The 21,638-nt window shown below is 45.1% G+C and overlaps 1 protein-coding gene across 6 annotated transcripts in view; it reads left to right on the top strand.

Moving 5' to 3' along the window:
• Window positions 1-21,638, top strand: part of col12a1b (collagen, type XII, alpha 1b) — a 113,104-nt gene that overhangs the window by 19,970 nt on the left and 71,496 nt on the right. For all 6 annotated transcript variants that reach the window (XM_063223176.1, XM_063223172.1, XM_063223175.1 and 3 more), the window contains exons 11-16: window positions 2,735-3,013; window positions 3,436-3,711; window positions 14,564-14,833; window positions 17,530-17,802; window positions 18,422-18,614; window positions 19,172-19,296. In XM_063223176.1, the coding sequence (XP_063079246.1) occupies window positions 2,735-3,013; window positions 3,436-3,711; window positions 14,564-14,833; window positions 17,530-17,802; window positions 18,422-18,614; window positions 19,172-19,296 (1,416 nt within the window). The remainder of the gene's footprint in view (window positions 1-2,734; window positions 3,014-3,435; window positions 3,712-14,563; window positions 14,834-17,529; window positions 17,803-18,421; window positions 18,615-19,171; window positions 19,297-21,638) is intronic.

Raw genomic sequence — 21,638 nt, 5'->3', positions numbered from 1 at the left:
GTCAAATCCAGAAAGTGAATATTAGTTAATGAATATTCCAAGGACGCCACCCAAAACGCATACAGTGAAGCGCGCGCTCCCTACAACGCAACACGTTATTGACCAAAAACAAACATCATCGCCAGCAGCAGTCCCGTCCTTTTTTTGTTACGACAGTTCATAGATGTATGAACTGCCCCCACTGTCCAAATGTTACACAAGCCAAATCTTTTGTGGATACTAAAACCACGAATGAATATGGACAGAGAGATTTCATTAATTGCAATTCTACATTTGTCATATACCGCCTAACTTGTCCTCGCGCTGAAGGGTTCTTTTATATCGGGCGCACAAAAAGGCGCATGCGAGATAGGCTAGCAGAACATAAATATGGTATCAGAGTGGGCAATTTTGACTATCCCATGGCGAAACATATGAATACCATGGTAAAAATGATTCTCTGCTGCGCATACAGGGCGTCGAGCATATCAAACCTCTTCCGAGGGGTGGGGACAGGCTAAAAAGACTTAGGCCTAATCAGAGGCAGACTTTTTGGATACACCAACTGGATGCCATGCGCTATACTGGTCTAAATGAGGATATTGATTTTACTTGTTTTTTGTGATTTTTATTTGTACTTCTGGTCATTTTTTCTGTGGCATCACTTATTACCCCAGGCTATTTTTAATCTTTGTTTTCTATGGTGTGTGCGCAAATGTGTGTAGTGCGTAATGGGTCACATGTGGTGATGTCACTATTTAAGGGAGGCCTTTCTTTTCAATGATGAAGACCTGGTGAGGTCGAAACATGTCGGCTTTTTAATGTAACCCCAGCCCCGTACCATTAAAGGCTTTTTAATGTAACTTATCGTTTGGGCACCTTATTTTGGAGTGCCTGGATGAACTCTTCTCTCTACATGAACTGATCCCCGATATCCAAGAGCACCCAAAAGCTTAAATGAACAGACTGAAGACTGCTTGAGCTTCCAGCCACCTGTGTGCCTTTCATTGCCAAAATAATGTTCTGACTTTTATCTAAATTATTTGGTGATATCCCTCACAACAGTGCAACAGCACATAGGCCTAATGGCGGGAGTTTTTCCCTCAGCACGTAATGAAAGCTAATCGGACGTCTAATGACAGGTGGTGCTGACGGACAGCGCACGAGGGAAAGAAGTTGCAAACTTGATCGTGTTCGGTTTCGTCAGTCCAGCGGAACACTTCTGGCTCTAGAAAATGAATCTGTATTGCAACAAATCTAGTTAGGCCTAGGTCTATATAGGCTATCCAAGATATTTAATTTAGATATTTAATTTAGTTTTCACCACCTCGTGAAGTGTTTAGACCTGGCCTATTTAATGTCGCTGTAAATTGGTGTAATGTAGCAGAAAGTGCGAGACATTCGTTGGACTCGTTGCACGCAACAAGTTGTGAAATTATTTCTTAACGGTTTTAACCGCATCATTCGCGACTCTCGAGCAGTTTGAGAACTGAGAAGAATGAGAGAGAGAGAGGGCAGTGACTATACCATGTCACTGAGACTATGTGTGTGTGCTGCGCCTACTGAATCCAAGTGCAGAAAAAACATATCCATATAGATTATTACATAATGCACCATCTTATTACATTTCCATCAAAAAAAAAAAGTTGCGGCCGCATTCCGTAATACATTTCGCATTTTGTAATAATTTATTACAAGATGAGAAAAAAGTTATTACGAAATGCGTTCAAGAAATGTATTACGAAATGCGTAAATTATTACACAATGCGGCGATTGTCACCACATTATGTAATAATTTGTTACATTATTACATATTGCACCGTTATTACATAATGCGGCGTTACAACTCACCATCATGCATGAAAGTGGTATCATTAGGGTTTGAGGGTGTTTGTCTGGCCAAGGCACAGGACAACTTCATATCGTCAACGAATGGATGGAGGGAGACATGTAATGTGCAATCCTGAGTGCAAACGTCCTTCCCTCCACCACTACACTGAAGGGTGGGCCATTTTTGGATCTCCCAACATGACAATAATACACAACATAGAGTCAAAGCAATGAAGGAGTGGCTCAATAAGAAGCATATTAAAGTCGTGAAGTGGCCTAGACAGTCTCCAAATATTAACCATATAGTAATTCTATGGAGAGAACTGAACCTCCCATTTGCCAAGCTACAGCCACAAACTATTAATGTTTTAGAGATAATGTGCAAAGAAAAATGGGCAAAAATATTTTCTACTATATGCACAAACATTGTCATCAACTAAAAGAAGCATCTGACCTCAGTGCTAGACAACTAGGGCTTTGCCACAAAGCACTTTATCCTCTTTAGCTAGAGGGGTCAAATACTTATTTGCCTAAATTAAATACAAATAAATTAAAATATATTATTTTAAGTTATTTTCTGGAATTTCTTTTTGATATTCTGTCTCTCCATGTTTGAATACATATTATCATAAATGTATAGACTGATCATGTCTTTATTAGTGGGCAAACCGGCAAAATCAGCAAGGGATCAAATACATATTGGACTCACTGTATCTATCTATCTATCTATCTATCTATCCGTCTGTCTGTCTGTCTGTCTGTCTGTCTGTCTGTCTGTCTGTCTGTCTGTCTGTCTGTCTGTCTGTCTGTCTGTCTGTCTGTCTGTCTGTCTGTGGACTTTGAGGAGAGGAATTGGCATACCTGCGACTGAATTTAGTTCATGATACAGACCTTGACTTATTTCCCTCCCCCCCCCAAACTCCAGGCTTGGTTGCACCCAGGGACCTGTCTTTCTCCGAAGTCACGTCCAGAAGCTTCCGCACGACCTGGGAGATCGACGCCAAGGATGTCCAGTCCTACCTGATCCAGTACAGGCCCGAGGCAGAAGCCAACGCGGACTACATCTCTGTCTCGGTGCCTGGCGAGGACCTCTCGTCCCTCTTGCTTCACCTCACGCCGCTCACAAAGTACGTGGTCAATGTCTACGCTCAGTACGAGAAGGGGGAGAGCTTTCCCCTGACTGGATATGAGACCACTCTAGAAGGTCAGTAAATGCCGTTAGCTTCACATTTTTTGAACAAGATGTGCTATGCTTTGCTTTGCTTTGAATTTTTTGAAAAGTGAAATGTACTGAAATAGGCTGCACAAGTTAATGGTTTTTGCTGTTCTGCATATCAGTGTTACAAATTGAGCTGAACTGGGGTGCGTTTCTCAACAGTGTCGTTGCGAACTAAGTTAGCAGCTTCCTTGGTTACAATGTGATTAGCAACATAGTGAGAAATCGCATTGCAACTGTTGCTAAATAGCAACAATGCTTTCGAGAAACGGTGTCACAGGTCAGTCAAGTACAAAGTGTATGTGTATGCATCTCAAGCACTACCCACTCACCAGTGTACTGTTATGAGTAGAATAGACAAAGTACAGTGTCAGTGAGTAAACGTGCCCTACACCTCTTGTCACACACAGAGCAAGGGAAAGTGCGCAACCTGCGGGTGTCTGAGGAGAGCACGGACAGCTTCAGGGTGACCTGGATGGCGGCCCCGGGGGCCGTGGTGAGGTACAGGCTCACCTACGTGCCGGCCAGGGGTGACCACCCGACCCAGGAGACCACCACGGCAGGCCCCGAGACCACCATCGTCCTTACGCGTCTCATGCCCACCACCACGTACCGAGTGACCGTGGCGGCAGAGTACGGAGCTGGGCCTGGACCAGCCATGCAGGTCGATGGCACCACCAAAGAAGGTGAGTCATTGCGGGCGTTTAAAAAAACAAAAAACAAAAAAAAACAAAAAACCCCACAACGTTGTGGTGACAAGCCTTCCCATATAAAATGCGGTGTATTTTCCCCTTGTAATAATTTCACACTGCCTGTTGGCCCTGTCATTTAGAAATCAAAGGGTGAGCAGAAGGGAAAATGGAACAAAAAATTCCGTGCACACTGCCTGTGTTATTATTAGTCCGTGCAGAGGGGGGGAAGTGAACATTAAAGGCTATAAGCTTTGTGAGGGGGAAATTTCATACAAGGCGGCTTTGAGCATACAGCGCGGCTCTCTCCAGGAGGGCTATTGATGATGAAATACTGCCCAGGAAGTCCTATGGTTTACTTGAACCCCAGCCAACTTTTGCAGGGTGGTGGTCGGAAATAAACAAAACGTTATGTCTGTTCACTAAGGCAACCAAATTCCTTCGAGTCATTATCATTGCTCAGAGCAGTTAACGTTTGCGGACGTTCCAGCTGCATTAAAGGGGCCTGGTTAAATGATGCAGCTGTGCAGTTTCATGGCCATTAAAGTGGGTGGGCGTGTTCCAGATGAGAAGTTCTCTTGTCCCTTGACCCGGATACTCTGCTTGCCACTTTGAGCCCTTTGGTCTTGCCAGAGATGTTCTAAAGCTGTGGTTCTCAACCATCATTGAGTAAACCCCCCCGAACCTTATCATAAGCCTCACAACGCCCCGTTGACCTTATCATGAGCCTGCCAACGCTCCCTTAATATAAAAAAAATAAAACCAACTAATGCCCCCTAATGGCAACTAAGCATCGCCCCCTCTCAGTTGTATCCTTCTGGGGGCTGTAGAGCCCCCGTTGAGAAACACTATTCTGTAAGAGTTAGAACTAATGAAATCTTTGCTCTTACTCGCTGAGCTTTTCAGCAAACCTGCCTAGTTTGGCTGCGCAGTAATGGCCAAAATGGTAATCATGATTATTTTCATGTATATACATGGATATTGACTGAAATTTTGATTATTTTATTAATTGTGCAGCTCTACTACCTACTTCCCCTCCTCAGTTGCCCCACTACAGGTGGGAAGCAAGGATTGTACCTGAACCAACTTATAGAGTAAACTCTGCTCTGTCACTCACTTAGTGAAATGTTAGAGCATGAATGCCGGCAAAGTAAAATCAGAAGTGTCTTTCGACCATTTTGATGTATCACTGGGACCATTTCAGAAACTTTATACTTTTTTAACATTGAAATAATGACTTGGTCATGTTTCCTTTCTTTATGCGTCTGTAGTTAAATTAATTATTTTAAAAAGTGGTACTGATTTAAGCATAAAAATTGTTTGGTAGAGCGTTTGCAACCGTTCCAATGTTATTTTAAAGGTGCCTTGACTTTAAATCCTCCTAAGCATCATGAATATGGATGTTTACTTGCTTTATAACAACAGTTTCTAGGCACGTGTATTATACAAACAGGATGACTGGTCATTCATCCCTCAGGCATGTGGCTTGTGTCAGTATAAAGCTAATAAACTGCTAGCGACATTTTCCATTTTCCATGTTGGCTGAAGAGCTAAAGAAAACAGAATGAGAGAAAGTACCTGTGGGCAGTGGAAAAAAATAAGAAAAAAGAGGGATAGACCAGACAACCTCCACCATTTATTAAAATAAGCTCTCCTCATGGTTCTAGGACTTCATCCAGGGGATGCGTTTGTCGACAACATCGTTGCTACGTTAGCAACGTACTTGGTTGTAATGCAATTTCCCATTGGAAACCTTATACGTAAGTTGCTAACTGTTTAGCAACGATGCTTTTGAGAAACAGGGTCCAGGCCGGTCTGTGATGGAAAAAAACAAAAAAATAACAAAAGGGTGATCCTAGGATTCTGATGGCTCACTTTTCAGACATGAAATAGTTTGTAATACTAAGAGGGGGGGAAATGATAAGGAAAAGGGCAGACTCTCCAACTACCTAATGTCTTTTCGTTTAGACCAACTGTCTTGGACATTGGTGTCGACTCCAGATACAGTAACTGCAAATTCGATGAGATCTTGGAACAAATTTTAGGACATGAGCATGTGGTCGTAATGCTCACTGTGACTGGCCTTGGAAGCAGCAAAAAGAGCCAGCAAAAAATGGATCCAATATCGTATCATTTCCTAGTCGCGGCTTTCCCCTCAGAGGATTCTGGCAAATTGCGCTCATGTCCACTGGCATTAGTTGTCCAGTGCTCAGGAAGTTTATTTGTGTTGTTGTCACAATCGGAGCTCAGGCGGCTGACCCAGGGGCCCCAGCTTCTAAAACTCCACAGCGACTGACTTATTAGACAAAAACAACAAATGTGGCAACAGCAGCAGCAGTCAGTACGTGTCAGCCATATCCAAGGCCTTGCCGAGCAGCCTCACTCACCCCCTCCCACACCTCCCCTCCCCTCTGATGGGCTGTGATCAGTCCTGGTGATCTGGCCCTGGCACCAGGTCAAGTGGACTGGGCCCCCCCGAGGGCGTGCGCCATGCTCTTTCAAAACCGGCTACTGTAACTTCCCTGATGAAACAATTTGTCTTGCTTTGCTTTGCTTTTAGCGTTTGCTTTGTTTTATGTCTCATGCACCGATTGCCTGGAGCGGACTGCCAAAAAAAGTGGGGGGAGGGTGGGGGGGTCCTGGTGTTGGGTTGCCCCGGCCCATTTTGATCATTCCTGGAGAAATGTTTGGATCTGAAGGGAGAAACCCACCCCTCTAGCCTCTCTCTCCCACCCCGTCCTCCTCCTCCTCCTCCTCCTCCTCCTCCTGCTCCTCCTCCTCCTCTTCCTGTACCGTTAGTGTGTTTAGTGCGTTGTTGTATCTTGAGAAGATGCAGGCGGACGGGCGGAGACCAGAAATGGATGACAGGGGCTGGTGGGTCACTATCCCTCTCTGCGAATTAGCTTAACATTTACTAGACGGGCTCTAGAGAGTGAAACAGGAGTTACTCAGGCTACTGGTATGAGGTAGCTGCTGGATTTGAGAGCGGGCTGGCTTCAGCCATAACCCAGACTTAGAGAGAGAGAGAGAGAGAGAGAGAGAGAGAGAGAGAGAGAGAGAGAGAGAGCGAGAGAGAGAGAGAAAGAGAGAGAGAGGAATTTTGGCCTGGTTGGGTACTTAGGCTGTGAGGGAGTGAAGGGGAGACATGGATATTGTCAGAGCAAAAGAGAGAAGAAGATGAAGAAGAAGAAAAAGAAGAAGCAGTACAATGAGAAGAAGAAGGGGGATGGGGGGAGTGGGGTGGCGGTGGTTATGAGTGATTTTTCTTTGTGGCATTTACCTTGTGAGGGCTTGCCTGGAATTTAAAAGGTGCCGTCCACAAACCATGGAGTGTGTGCTTATTCATCGGGGGAATGACATAGAGTTGTAGCTCTGTAACTCTGCTCTCTCTCTCTCTCTCTCTCTCTCTCTCTCTCTCTCTCTCTCTCTCTCTCTCTCTCTCTCTCTCTCCCTTTCCTCACTTCTGCCGTACAATATCTGGAGGGGATGATGAATATCATGGTGATTAATGTGTTGAGTCTGTCTTGCTGTTGCCTTTCTTTCCAAAAATATTGGGGGAAAACAAAAAAATGGAAAAAATATGATGACAATCTTGGATGGTTATCCAACCACCCCAGCCCCTCTCCTCCTCCATCCGTTCTCCCATCTCCATTTTCTGTTACAATGGGCAGTTGTTGACCTCTGACCCTGAGGTCGCGGAGCAGGGCTACTAGAACAGGTCCCAACCTGTCACCATATACTCTCCATGATCAGGCACTTTACAACCCTGGGGTACATTTCTCGAAGTTAGCAACTATGGTTTTGAGAAATGCACCCCTGCCCCCTAGTCTGAGAGTCTAGAGCCTTGGACTCTAAAACACTTCTGTTACTCTCTCTCCCTTTCAATTCCATTCAATTCAATTCAATTCAAGTGTGCTTTATTGGCATGCTTGTTTGTATAGTGACAGTATTGCCAAACTTACAGAGAACGTTAATATAACAATGTTAAAAGCAGTGTTAACAAGAATATCAGGAACATACTGTATAGTACACACACACACACACACACACACACACACACACACACACACACACACACACACACACACACACACACACACACACACACACACACACACACACACACACACACACACACACACACACACACACACACACACACACACACAGAGCAATCACTGACCCTTTCACTACCTCTTGTCTTCTGTCTCTCCCGTTTTCCTCCACCATCCAAACCCTTGCTGTGTTTCTAGGGCACGGAGAGTTATGTTTTATGTCCACATTTAATGTACTTAAACGAATCTGATGCACTGGCAGGAAATTATACCCCTGGGAGTGACGAGGGTCTTCGGCCACTTTCAAATGGGCTATGACATCACTGGTGAAAGCAACGGGAATAATTACAAGGCTCCATAATGGTTTTCAGATTTTTCGACTCTTTAGCTCGCCGTTGCTGTAATATTTAAAGTGTCAACTGTCCCGGAGCGTGCTCTTTTGTGCGCTTTTAGACAAAGCAACAGAAAGACATGGAATTCATTTACTCTATAGAGTGTGACGAGCACTCCTAAACATTTACTGCACATGCATTTGAAAACAATTATCAGGCGCCTTGGCCTCTTGCGGAGATTGTCAGTGACAGCCAGCATAAGAAGTAGCATCCTCAACAGAACAGGGATTTTGGAATGGATGTATTAAAGGGACACTGTGTAATATTTTTAGTAGTTTATTTCCAGAATTCATGCTGCCCATTCACTAATGTTACCTTTTTCATGAATACTTACCTCCAACATTTCCAGAAATAGACATTTTTAGCTACAAAACTTACTGTACTTTGGCCATACAAGTAAATATTAGTTAATTACTTAGTAAACATCAAAATATCAAATTTGGCAATAGGCAAGTCATTTTCAATGAGCAGCATAGTTGCAGTACCCATTCTGGCCACATTCTACACAGTGCACCTTTAAATTATAAATGTGCTTGTTTACAAAGGTCTGCGTACGTATGTACACATGGCCCTCATGGGCTGTTAGCCTCATTATTTATTGCAAATCCATCTAAACTGTGGGCTGGCTGGTGGATAAAATGCTTAAAAACCAGGGCTGTAACGATACACTCAACTCTTTCAACATTTTTTTTACCTACAGTTCGATACACCCCACAATTTCACATTTGCCAACATTATAAAATAAATGATAGTTTGTAGGTAGAATAGGTTACAAGGCTACTAATAATTAGAAAAAGTTTAAATATACGTAATAATGATGATGATTTGAAACTTGGAAGCCCTATCACATCATGTCATTTGGTTGTTTTCTGGACTGATGGGTAATAAAGCTTTGATAGGGCGTATCACGATACTGCCTCTTCATATTCACATTTTGTCCACACCGGGCAGGTTGCAAAATTGCTACTACAGTATGCATCATACAAACTTTTCATGATCTGAGAGCTAGGACCACCTGCTTTTTGAGGTCTACCAAATCTACTAAATGTAACGAACACCTCTGTATGATTGATACTGCTGCTCCACCATTGAGTGTTTCTGGTCCAATTGGACCACTTGCTACAAAAAAGTCTGATATAGTTTTTACGTAATGTAGCTGATGGAACCTACTTATTTGTTAGAGATTCATCAGGATGTCAGAATCACCTAAGAGTTCTCTCTGGGTAATGACCTACCCTTCTCTCTCTCTCTCTCTCTCTCTCTCTCTCTCTCTCTCTCTCTCTCTCTCTCTCTCTCTCTCTCTCTCGCTCTCGTGATCTGGCATTTGTCAGGGCAGCTAATGTGTTCAAGCTGCCTCCGTCACCATCGTGTCTCCCCCATCCTGACCTCGGGGATGTAATTAAAACAAACACAGGAGGTATATACGGCATGCTCTCTCAACACCTGCAGCCACCCAGCTGCCCTCCCCCAGCCACCCACTCCTTCCTCCCCCACCCCCGCCTGCCTCTCCTCCACCCTTGGTCCTCTTTCCACCTACCCCTCGGATTCCCTGCTGTCACTTCAAACATATAGCTAAGCTTGCCGCTACGAAAAAAAGTCTGTCTCCGTTTATTTTCCGGCTTGGAGCCTTCTTTGTGACTAGAGGAGGAGAGAGAGAGCAGGCGGTAACTGACGCCATGGGCCGGGAAAGATCGCCTCTTGAGCTAGGATTTCATGAGTGGGAGAGAGAAAGAGAGAGAGAGAGACAGAGAGAGAGAGAGAGAGCAAGAGCGAGAGAGAGAGGAGAAAACGAGAGAGGGGTGTGCTTTCTGGGCTCCTCTTCGCTCAGCCCCTTTCAAGGCTATAAGTCCCACGTTGAAAGGAGCTGAGTGCCAAATCAGATCCCTCTGTCCAAGAGAAGGAGAACAAACTAGCCGACAGGCCCATCCTTTATACTCTTCTGTCCGTCCCTCCCTCCTTCCAGGGAAGCTGACAAAGGGGTCACCTGTCCCGGGCCCAAGGAGAAGAGGGACCCCAGAAATGGGTTCTCATTACATTGTATGTATTGGGTGGGGGCATTCAGATGACTTTGTCCTTGGCCCAGCCAACGCTGTCCATGGCTCTGTTTCCTTCCATTTGTGGGCTTGCTATGAGTGATGGTGTTTGTGTTTGTGTGTGTGTGCATGCATGCGTGCGTGCGTGCTTGCTTGCGTGGGGGAGATTTGTTACCACTCCCGCTCACAGGCTTGAGGAAGCTTTTGCTTGTTGTAGTTGGAAGATTCGATTTGGCTGTGGAAGCGTCGAAAGGCTGCAGTTATTTTGCCGTCCTACCCTTGCGCTCCATTCATGCCATGATTTGGGAGTGAGAGAAAGCAGAAGAACAGAGGCGGAGAGACTGGTGGGGGGCTCTGTGTGTGCTATTGGTCTCTGCTGTACATTGACAGTCATAGAAAGAAAGAAACAATGAGCCATACAAAGAGAAGAAAAGTGAAACGAAGGAGGGAGGCTACGTGTCCATTGACAGCAATACATGAAAAGAAACAAGGAGCGCAAGAGGGGGAAAAGAGAGGCATAAAGAGAGGGGGGTTGAGAGAAACGGAGACTTGCTGCATAGCAAATGTGTCAAACACCCGAGTGAGAGGGGTAGTGCATTTGCTGCGGTTTTGCTCAGTTTTTGCCTCATGAAGAGCTTTGGAAAAACTCTAGGGCTGGTGGTTTGCCGGCAGGAATCGGGGTTGCCAGATTCCATGTGAGAGAGCAGACTGCTGGTCTTATTTTCCCCTCCCCTCACTTTCCTTCTATTTTCCTCCCATCCCGTTCCCTGGCGCTCGCCCCCCACCCACCTCTCTCTCTTGCTTTCTCCCTCTCTTGCTTTCTCTCTCTCTTGCTTTCTCTCTTGCTTTCTCTCTTGCTTTCTCTCTGTCTGTCTGTCTGTCTGTCTGTCTATCTGTCTGTCTGTCTGTTTGTCTGTCTCTGATTGGCGACTTGTCTCTGTCTGTCTGTCTCTCTGTCTGTCTGTCTCTGTCTGCCTGCTTGTCTCTGCCCCCCCTTCTCTCGCTCTTCCCCCACTTCCTCCACTCATTGTCTGCCCGCCCCCCACTCCAAAAGGCTCATTCTCCTGCAGGAGACTTTTAAGTGATTAAAGATGGAAAACCAGCTTAGTGTACCCTAATGATGGCAGCAGGCTATCGGAGAAAGGGAAAGACTAAAGCGATCAGGGCTCACTGTACCCCATCCATCTGAGGTGCATATGGAGGATTTTGCTAAAACTCTCTTTTCTAAGGACTTTTAACATTTGAAACTTCTGGAATAACCTTGATAGTGTGGGTTTTGATTGAATACGGAATTTGAGCAAATGTTAAACTTAAAGTGCTCCGTCTCTGAGAATGGAAGGATAGTGAATTGGAAACTTCCCCCATGTGCTTTGCGATGAAGAAAATTAGAATAAAGCCAGGCAGTCTGGATGGAATGGACTCCCTAAAAGAATATGGTCTTTGATAGATTATGTTTGGCGTGGCGGTTGGAAAGACTTGCTCTGAAATCAGCCACGGCTTACTCGCTGATCTGTAAAATTAAACACACACTTTCAAGGTAACCCCATTGCCTCTCTTAGCCTCCTCATAGCCTGCTCAATCCTTTTGGAAAGCCATTCTCCACCTTGAGTTAAACGTTTCTTCATAATTCACTGCGTTAATGGACTAGGGGCGTCAAGGGGCGTCCCAGCCTCCATGACAGTACGATTCAATATCGATTTCTTAAGGCAGTGATTTGATTATTTTCGATACTTAAGAATGCCCCACGATACAATACGATTCGATTCGATCGTCGGCCGTCGGATCGATGCATCGATTCATATCGATTATTATTTACTCCCCTATAATGGACATGCGGTTTCATGAGGAATAGATGAAAAGGCCAGCCTCTTGTATTTATCAGTTACTTTGTGCCGATTGCACTTTGAACCCCAGCGAGTGAACTGGAGATAATGGATTTTTCAAATGTAGTCTACGCTTTCAAAAGAATGAAAAGGGATCTTGTCCAGGCTTCCCTGTTTTGATCATAAAGCCGTACATGCTGAAACCATTGGGAAAAGAATCATGCACTGAACGACTGTGACTGGAGGGAGGTTTCAGAGGAAATTACATCCATAAACAAGGACGACAGAGGTGTACCAAAAGGGTTTTGTACTGTAGCATAAACCCACCAGCATTTAAAGACAATGCAGTCGAGTCAGACCGAGCCTTTGGCTGCAACCCATGTGGCATTCAGGAGCGGACACATCAAGCTTTGTGTCAACTTGAGTCAGGCTGGAGAGGAGTCATCTGAATTTCCTGCATTGCCTGGATTCTCCCTCTCTCTCTCTCTCTCTCTCTCTCTCTCTCTCTCTCTCTCTCTCTCTCTCTCTCTCTCTGTCTCTCTCTCTCTCTCTCTCACACACACAGACACACACACAGACACAGAGAAAGCCATGCTCCATTTAAAAAAAATGAGTTGGTTTGAAGGTCAGCAGGCGACTTTATGTATCTTGAATGAGGGACTCGCTTTGGCAAACACTAGTCAATGCCTCAGGTCTGACCTGCCTGCCTACAACTGTGCCACTGAGATACTGCAACACAGGCGTCATAATTGAGATGTTATGCTCTGTCCAGTATTCGCAAGCAGAGGCTGTGAGAGACTTTCCACTCTTGCACTCACTGTGTAGCATAGTGTCACGGAGGAGACATACAGTACTGCATGCTGTATGCTGCTATTGTTTGAAAGTTCTTCAAACAATCTTCAGTTTGCCACTGCGATGGAACCCTTGAATATTGTCTGACAGTCCTAAAAGTAGTTATAGGAGTGTCACAAGTTGGTTGTAAAAAGAACCTTAATGTTTTCTTTTAAAAAATCTTTAGAGAACCCAGGGACCAAAAGGAACTCTTCGATTGACCTCTTCCCAGAACGTTTAGGGTTTTTCAGAGAACTTGTTAGGGTTCTTCAGAGAACGTGCAGGTTCTCCCACCACAATCCAACTGGAAGTTACTTCAAAGGGCTAAGAGTTTGCAGTGTAGATGGACTGGCTGTGCAACTTGAGCCTATTTGGATGGAACACTGAAGAGGTTGGCCTTGTGTTTATGAAACAAATATGCTGCTGCGTGCAGTTTTTGTGTGTGTTTGTCTGCTCCCACGCGTCGGGCTGAGGCAATGGGCAGAAAACCGAATGGCCGTGTGCAAGGACATTCTCACTTTTACTTTTTTGGGCGATATGCATGCTGAGCATATGTCTATGATCACAGGTGAACTTTAACAGGACTCTGATGTTCACCATGTTGTAATTCAAGTCAGTTCAGTTAGAGAAAGGAACAAAAAAAACATGAACATGCTGCATCTGGAATAAAAGACATCATTGATCAAAGCAAGTCCCTCATTCCAGGCACTTAAACTCGCCAGGTGACCTCCAAACCAACTGACTTTTTTATGGAGCATGGCTTTCTCTGGTTCTCTCTCTCCCTCTCTCTCTCTCTCAATCTCTCTCTCAGTGGCTGCAATTCTCAGGGGGTGCCACTGCATATATCTTACCTGTCCTACAGCTCTATACGACCCAGACCAGGTGTGAAGCCATGTAGTCCCTGCAGTGGATTTATACCTTCTCCATACGTATTAAGGTCTTTTTCAGTCTCGCAGCCGGTGGAGTGGAAACACAGAGAAATGCATTTTCCACAAACCGTATACTATACATAAATTCAAAAACCCAGAGGAGAAAGAAAGGGTTTCGTTCCATGCTGTGCGCGCAATGAGTCCCTGTGCTGTGCTTCTGAGTCGGGGCATGAGGTGTTTAGTGATAATTCTCTGAGATTATTGTCGAGTTTCTAAACTATGGTCCCCAAAATGGTCATTTGCGGGATGAATAGTCAGGAAATGAATGATTGTGTCTTATACAGCAGTGGTTCTTAACCTGGGGTGTGCCAGAGATTTCAATGGTGTGCGGAATTGTGTTTGTGTTGAGGTTGTGACCAAGACTTCTACTAGCAAACATAATAAGGGGAAATCAAAACCAAATTAAAACATGTTTTGGTCCCCATGTGAAGTCATGAAGGTATTCATTAATGTCTCGAGCGAGAATCTTTGTAATTAATCACTTACGTTATATTTTAGTGCATAGGGGTGTGCGCCTTTTCTTGGGCGCAGACAAGGGGCTGCATTAAGAAAAAAAGGTTAATAACTACTGTTATACGGGATGTAGGGTTCTATTAATGTGTCTGTTTTTACGGTTTCAACAAGGTTTAGATTCATGGGCGTTTTTATGAGTATATCTCAGTTTTTCAAGGGAGACAAATCAGAGTAAAGGCCTATCTCCACATCTTTTTTACCATTCTGTTGAAGTTCTGGCTCATTTCTGACTATTTTTGTTGCTCTCTCTCTCTTTCTTTCTCTTCGTTATAGAGATTGGTTCTCCAAGAGACCTGGTCACCAGCGATGTCACTGAGAGCAGCTTCGTGGCATCTTGGACGGCAGCTCCTGGTGGCGTGCGGTCCTACCGCGTGCGCTGGAAGTCCATGTTCTCTGACGAGTCGGGTGAGAAGACTTTACGAGGGGACGAGACCACCACCATCTTAGACGGCCTGAGCCCTGAGACCCTTTACCAGGTGTCTGTGGTCGCTGCCTATGGCCGGAAGGACTCGGACCCACTAGTGGGAGAAGAGACCACAGATGGTAAGCGTTTTCGTAATGTTAGCGTAACTTTTCTAATACGAAGATCAAAAAGATATAGAGTTGAAACGTAGGAATTCCATTCTCCAGATTTGAAGCGAGTAGAGCACATCTATTTTATACTCTCTATTCAGGCCTTCCAAAATAAGACCTCATTAGATTTGACTCTGTGCATGTAGAGGCTATGTGTAGGAAGTAGAAACTCTACTCCATGTCTGTTTTACCACTCATTAGCATCCTACGCTAAAGTTCTCTTTATCGACGACCATCAATTATTTCGTTTTCGACTGTCATCGCGGTGGTATGTCTCCTGGATTGGCCATTGTCTGTCATCATTCATATCTGAGAGGTTCACCACGGCCTGAAGTGTCTGTAGGGGCCTTCTGCTTCTCCTCTCTTGCATGGGAAAAAAAACGCCCACGGCCAGATGTTGAATACAAATTATTAACATCGCATTTTCATTAGAGAGCAGAAATACCGGATGTAAACACAAAAGCATACCTCAGCATCTCCCTCAGAACAAGAGCCAGACTTTATATGGCAGTAATATTTTTTTTTTTCCACCAGCGTGTCTGGCTCAGCTTTTCATTAATGTGCCTTGGGAGTATTTTTTTTTGCACTCAAAACGATTGGACGTTCAGTCTCCAATGAATCGTCTGGAGGTTCCTCCAGTGCAGACCGGTTAACCACAATCTCTAGTCTGGACTACAATTGCAAGTCTTAAAGGGACACTGTGCAGGAAATGGTCAAAAAAGGTACTGCAACTATGCTGCTCATTGAAACTGGGCTGCCTATTGCCAAATTTGATATTTACATGAAAGTTTACTTAGTAATAAACATATATTTTCTAGTATGGTCCAAGTATTTTTGCAGCTAAAAATAGCTATTTTTGGAAATTCAAAATGGCGGACCATGGAGAAGATCCCCCTTTTCATGTATGAAAAGTGTAATTTTTCCAGTCATAGTGAATACTTAGAATTTGATGCTGGTGGTAAGTATTCATGAAAAAGGTAGCATTAGTGAATGGGCAGCATGAATTCTGGAAATAAACAACTAAAAATCTCAAACAGTGTCCCTTTAAGGAAAGGGAATGTAAAGGTAATTTGGGGACCTAGGTTTGTGTATGGCTCTTATTTTATTCAAGACATTTTTTTTTTACTTTTATTCATGTATGTAGACAGGACAGTGAACGAGTGACAGGAAACGAGTGCAGACACAGAGATAGACAAGGATGGGTGAATGACCTCGGATTGTATTCAAACCCAGGTTCCTAGATTTATCGTATGCCAATGCAGAGCCTGACTCTTTGAGTGATCTTCCCCCATCTCTATTCTTTCCAAGTACGCGTTTTCCTGTGTCATCGTCCTGTGCAACTGTTGAAGTCTGGATTACTGTTTCTGCTGTGTAGACTCAGGTCTAGACGTGTGTGTCTGACCTGTTAAACCACACACATACATTATTTTCTGTTCATAACTCACATGGAGACACGTTACTAAGTGTGCCACAAACACTTCAACAGCCACGAAAATTGTGGATTCAGAACGAAAAAAAATCCCCTTTTCCAGTAACCTTTTGGTTCTAATTCAATAAAAGCATCTGCAAAATCTACATATGTGGAAAAATTGATGCTCGCAATGGTTATTTTTACTGACAGATAGCCTCATGTGATGAATAGTTGTGCGTTTGCGTACATGCATGCGTGCGTGTGTGTGCGCACGTGCGTATGTGCATGTCATGTCAAAGTGTGTGAATGTGTACTTCTTGAGGCCCATTCGCTTGGTTTCGAATGTGAATTTAAATGTTGTTCACAAATCAAGCGCATTGAGCCTTTTATGCAAAAGAAGAATAACCGATTGGCAGGACGCTGTTGGACATGACACTGTGTTTACATTTAAGCCTGTCTGCAGAATTTATGAGGTTACAGAGTCTTCACTGTAAACTATCCGTTATCCTGAAGGTTATTACACAACTAGATTTGAGATACGCAGGCATGTAGGTTTATAATGGTCCAGCAACAGTGAAAGCTTGGATGAAATGAAATTTCCTACAATAAAAAGTTCTTGTGGACTTGGAGGACCGCATTGAAACATCTAGGGTTTGCGAAAAACAGAAAAAAACATAGTTTGAACATATCACATGGATTTACTTGGAAAATGTGAACAAACATGGCAGGTGGCTTGAATAATCATACAAGAACAAGAAGCCCATTTAAAACCCCAAATGACCAGCGAGAGGGGTGAGGTTATATTTCAACATCTGTCAAAGGATGACAACACACACCCATAAATCAGCAAAACAAGTCACTCATCCCCTGTCGATTCTGTCAAGCTGTCAAACTTCTCAAGACATTTTTATTTAGCTAGGAGTAATCTGGCAAACAGCCCTATTTTTTGAATACATTTGATTCTCATTGTCACTTTCCCCCCACATGTCTCCCTCTCTCTCCCTCGCTCTCTCTTCTCTCTCTCTCTCTCCCTCTCCCTCCCCATCTCTCTATCCTCTCCTATCCCTCTCTCTCTCTGTCTCTCCCCCTCTCCCTCCCTCTCTCTCCCTCACTCTCTCTTCTCTCTCTCTCTCCCTCTCCCTACCCATCTCTCTATCCTCTCCTATCCCTCTCTCTCTCTGTCTCTCCCCCTCTCTCTCCCTCTCTCTCCCTCTCTCTCTCCGTTCTCCCACTGCACTGACATCATCGTCATCAGCCTCCGCCGCGGCCAAGAAGCTGACCGTGTCCGACGAGACGGAGCGCAGCATGCGGGTGACGTGGCAGCCGGCGCCGGGCCGGGTTCTGCAGTACCGCCTCAGCCACTCCCCGCAGAGCGGCGCCGGGCGCCAGGTGCTCCTCAAGGTGCCCGGCAACACCACCACCACCGAGCTGAGGAAACTCCAGCCCATCACCACCTATGACATCACCGTGACCCCCATCTACGGCCGGCGCGGAGAAGGCAAAGCAAGGCAAGGAGTAGGAACCACACGTACGTTGGTCTATAAACAAATTCAACCTGTTGCTGACCCCCCCACCCTGTTGCTGGCTCACTCGCTAAAAGCTGTCGCTAAAGCTGAACTTGAACCTGAAACGAACTTGAGCTTGAAATTAATTGGCTGAAGAGCATGGAGGGAATTTGGTAGGGGGTTTGTAGGGTGGGGGGGGGCGTTGGGGGGGCTCTTGGGGTGAGGGGATCAAGGGTTGATGGGGGGTGAGGGGTTTTGAGTCGATGAAAACCCCCTAAAAGAACAGAATGTGCTTGCAAGTACCTGCACATGTATGTAACCAATGAATTTGAATTCATATTGCATTACGTATACTTTGAGCTAATAAGCAGTGGTAGGTACTATGTGGGTGAAATCATGGTGGTTTGTTCTGCTCGTGCTACACGTTGCAAGCCATGGCAGACACACACACACATACACACACACACACACACTCACACACACACACATACCCACAAACCCATGAGCAAAATACAAAACATACTGTTAAAATGGTCTGGCTATTCAGGTTGCTTTATATATGCTGTGGTTGGATCTGTTAGTCCCTCAAGATGAAAACGACTGTACTGATATTTGGTTTTCCCCGTTCCTCTCTCTCTACAGTCTCACCCTATAAACCTCCCAGAAACCTCCAGACCTCGGAACCCACCAAGACTAGTTTCCGTGTGACGTGGGACGCCGCCCCAGGGCCCGTGAAGGGCTACAAGGTCACCTTCCATCCCAGTGACAATGACATCGATCTCGGGGAGCTCCTGGTTGGCCCCTATGACAACACAGTTGTGTTAGAGGAGCTACGGTAAGTCTTTCAGTTCAAATTGACCATAGCATGTCATTCATGTTGTGGGAAGTATTTTAACTTCCTGTTGATTTGAAAGTGTATGATGGGACTGCTTTGGTAAGCGGATACAACAGTTACTTTAAGTGTTTCCGTCATTGTGTTGGTTGAGGCAGTTCATACACTAATTGATGCCTAACTGTGTAAATACGCTTTGTTGGACTAAGTTGAACTAAGTGATTACCGTACCACTTCAACATTGTTATAAGAGAAATAGTCTAAAGAGAGTTCCAACCGTTCGCAATAGAAGTTGGATTTACTTTTTACTTTACTACTTCTCTTGAGGCAGATATAGATAATAAACTCAAACATAATCAAATCAGAAGTCCATACATTGACGCATTGGTATATCTAATGCGGTACTGGACTAGGTATACCAACCTGTGCTTGCTTTTTTTTAAATTAGAAAATGTGTATGTGATTTTGATTTTGGGTGATAATTTAGCAGTACTTAACGTGATCCAAACCGAGAATGCTGTTGAAGGTAACCGGATTCATTTCTTCTCTCCACCCCCCAGAGCTGGAACAAAGTACTCAGTAGCTGTGTTTGGAATGTTTGACGGCGGAGAGAGCATGCCTCTTGCCGGGGAGGAGCACACTACCCTAATGGATGCACCCGACCCTCCAGAATTTGACTCAGATGGTATAAAGGCTGTGTGCACCAACAACAATACATAACCACCATTGTACCACGATCATAGCCGGTAGAGAGGATAGACCAAAAAAACTCTGCTCCTTTACTGTGGCTCATAATTACAAAGGATGTCTGTCTGTAGCAACCAGTGGATTCATAATGATAGCCACAGCTCCCATGGTAGCAACAACTGTGCAGAACCACATTGTCTGCCGCACGGCTGTCGCGTTAGTTCACTGCACGAGCAACTCAGTAATGAAAACAGCATGTCGACACAGCATACATCGACAAAGTCATAAACTGTACACAGCCACTGGCGTCACTGGTTTCGGCTCGCTTGTTCGCGGATGTTAGTTTGCAGGTCTAAAAGGACACTTTCTGGCTTTCTAATAGTTAACACTCGCTATTGTTTTTTTTAGCATAGCCTTGGTCTGTCTCTGTCACTTGCCAGGCTTTTGATTAGGCGCACTCCACTCCATTCTTCCCGTAATGAAGCATAGCCAGGCTTGTGTCTTTTGGAGCCACAGACAAATACGTGTGGCTGCTGTTTTTCACTTCTCGCAGGCAGCTGCCACACGTTTAATACGAGTGTTGCTGTGTGTGTGTGTGAGAGAGGCAGACTGTGTGTGTGTGTGTGTGCGTGCGTGTGTGTGTGTGCGAGAGAGAGAGAGAGAGAGAGAGAGAGAGAGAGAGGCAGACTGTGTGTGTGTGTGTGTGTGTGTGTGTGTGTGTGTCTCCTTAGGAGCAAAACACCCTCATCCATATTTCCTAGTGGCAAAGAGAGAGCAATGGAAACATTTCTCTGCTAGCACTTAAAAAATGTTTTATGGCCTTGAAATGGTGAGAGAAAGAGAAAGAGTGAGTTTGGAGAGAGGGGGGAGAAAGACAGAGGGGGAGATGAGGAGAGGGGTAGAGAGAGAGAGAGAGAGAGAGAGAGAGAGAGAGAGAGAGAGAGAGAGAGAGAGAGAGAGAGAGAGAGAGAGAGAGAGAGAGAGAGAGAGAGAGAGAGAGAGCCATGAAGGTACAGAAAGAAGTGAAGGAGGTGGAGAGTGAGAGTGGAAGAAAGTAAGAGAGAGCAAGGAAGGGACACTCAGCTGTGTGTGTGTGTGTGTGTGTGTGTGTGTGTGCGCGCGCTTGCGCTTGCGTGCGTGCGTGCGTGCTTGTATGAGAGATTGAGAGAGAGAGAAAGAGAGAGGAAGAGAGAGAGAGCGCAAATGAGCATCAGGTACAGAGACCCCGCATGAGAGTGCATGAAAAGGCTAGAGGTGGGCTCCAGAGAGTGCTTAACGTGCACCGCACACCGGCGTCACGGCGTGAGGCTAGGAAAATGTTATGTTTTTTTTTTTCCCCCGGTCCGGCAGCTTGGGAGATGCTGCCTGTGCCTGCCCTGTGTGCCTGTGCCTGAGTCTGGACATGACTCTCTCTCCTCCTGTAATAGAGACCAGATTGTTGGGGTGGGCGGGTGGTTACCTAGACCTACAGCCGACCTGAGCGGGGCCTGTCGCCTCCCAGTCTCTCCTCTGAAGTGAAGTGCCATGCCATGTCACTCAAGCATAACACAGGGGGAATCGTTCAACCGAGCACACGACCGACGGGGTGTGTGTGTGTGTGTGTGTGTGTGTGTGTGTGTGTGTGTGTGTGTGTGTGTGTGTGTGTGTGTGTGTGTGTGTGTGTGTGTGTGTGTGTGCGTGTGTTTGTGTGTGTGTGTGTGTGTGTGTGTGTGTGTGTGTGTGTGTGTGTGTGTGTGTGTGTGTGTGTGTGTGTGTGTGTGTGTGTGTGTGTGTGTGTGTGTGTGTGTGTGTGTGTGTGTGTGTGTGAGAGAGAGAGGCAAGGCTGATGGAAGCGGTTGAGGTGTACTGTGGAAAGTTCCTAGTGTCTTGATGGAAAGGAGAGGGGTGAGGGGAGTGTTTTCACTTAGCCTCAGTATGGTAGGAGGATTTTCTTTAGAAAGTTCAGGAAGACCGTCTGAAGAAGTCTGGTATGTGATGGTGACCCACAGGGAGTTGACTTTTGAGTCAGTGGCACATTTTGCGGGCCGTTTTTTTTCCCCTTTGCCTAATTTGCTTAGTTACCGGTGGATACATACCATGTTATGAAACTATGTTTCGCATATGCAGAGTAGAGTAGAGTAGAGTACAGTAGACTACATGTAGAGTTTGTGCACTGATGATTGGATTGACTTCACATTACAATTATCCGAAGATGACTAGCGTTCTGGTACAACATCTACATCATCATCCACATGACACTTTCACACTACAGCTTGTTGTTATGCATGTGTGTGTTACCTGATGAATATGTACGGTATATTTTGTGTATAATCAAGTGTTATTACAGGTTTCACCAACAGA

The sequence above is a fragment of the Engraulis encrasicolus genome, chromosome 18, assembly GCF_034702125.1.
Source record: "Engraulis encrasicolus isolate BLACKSEA-1 chromosome 18, IST_EnEncr_1.0, whole genome shotgun sequence".
Taxonomy (NCBI): Eukaryota; Metazoa; Chordata; class Actinopteri; order Clupeiformes; family Engraulidae; genus Engraulis; species Engraulis encrasicolus.
This window is presented reverse-complemented; position numbering and strand designations above follow the sequence as displayed.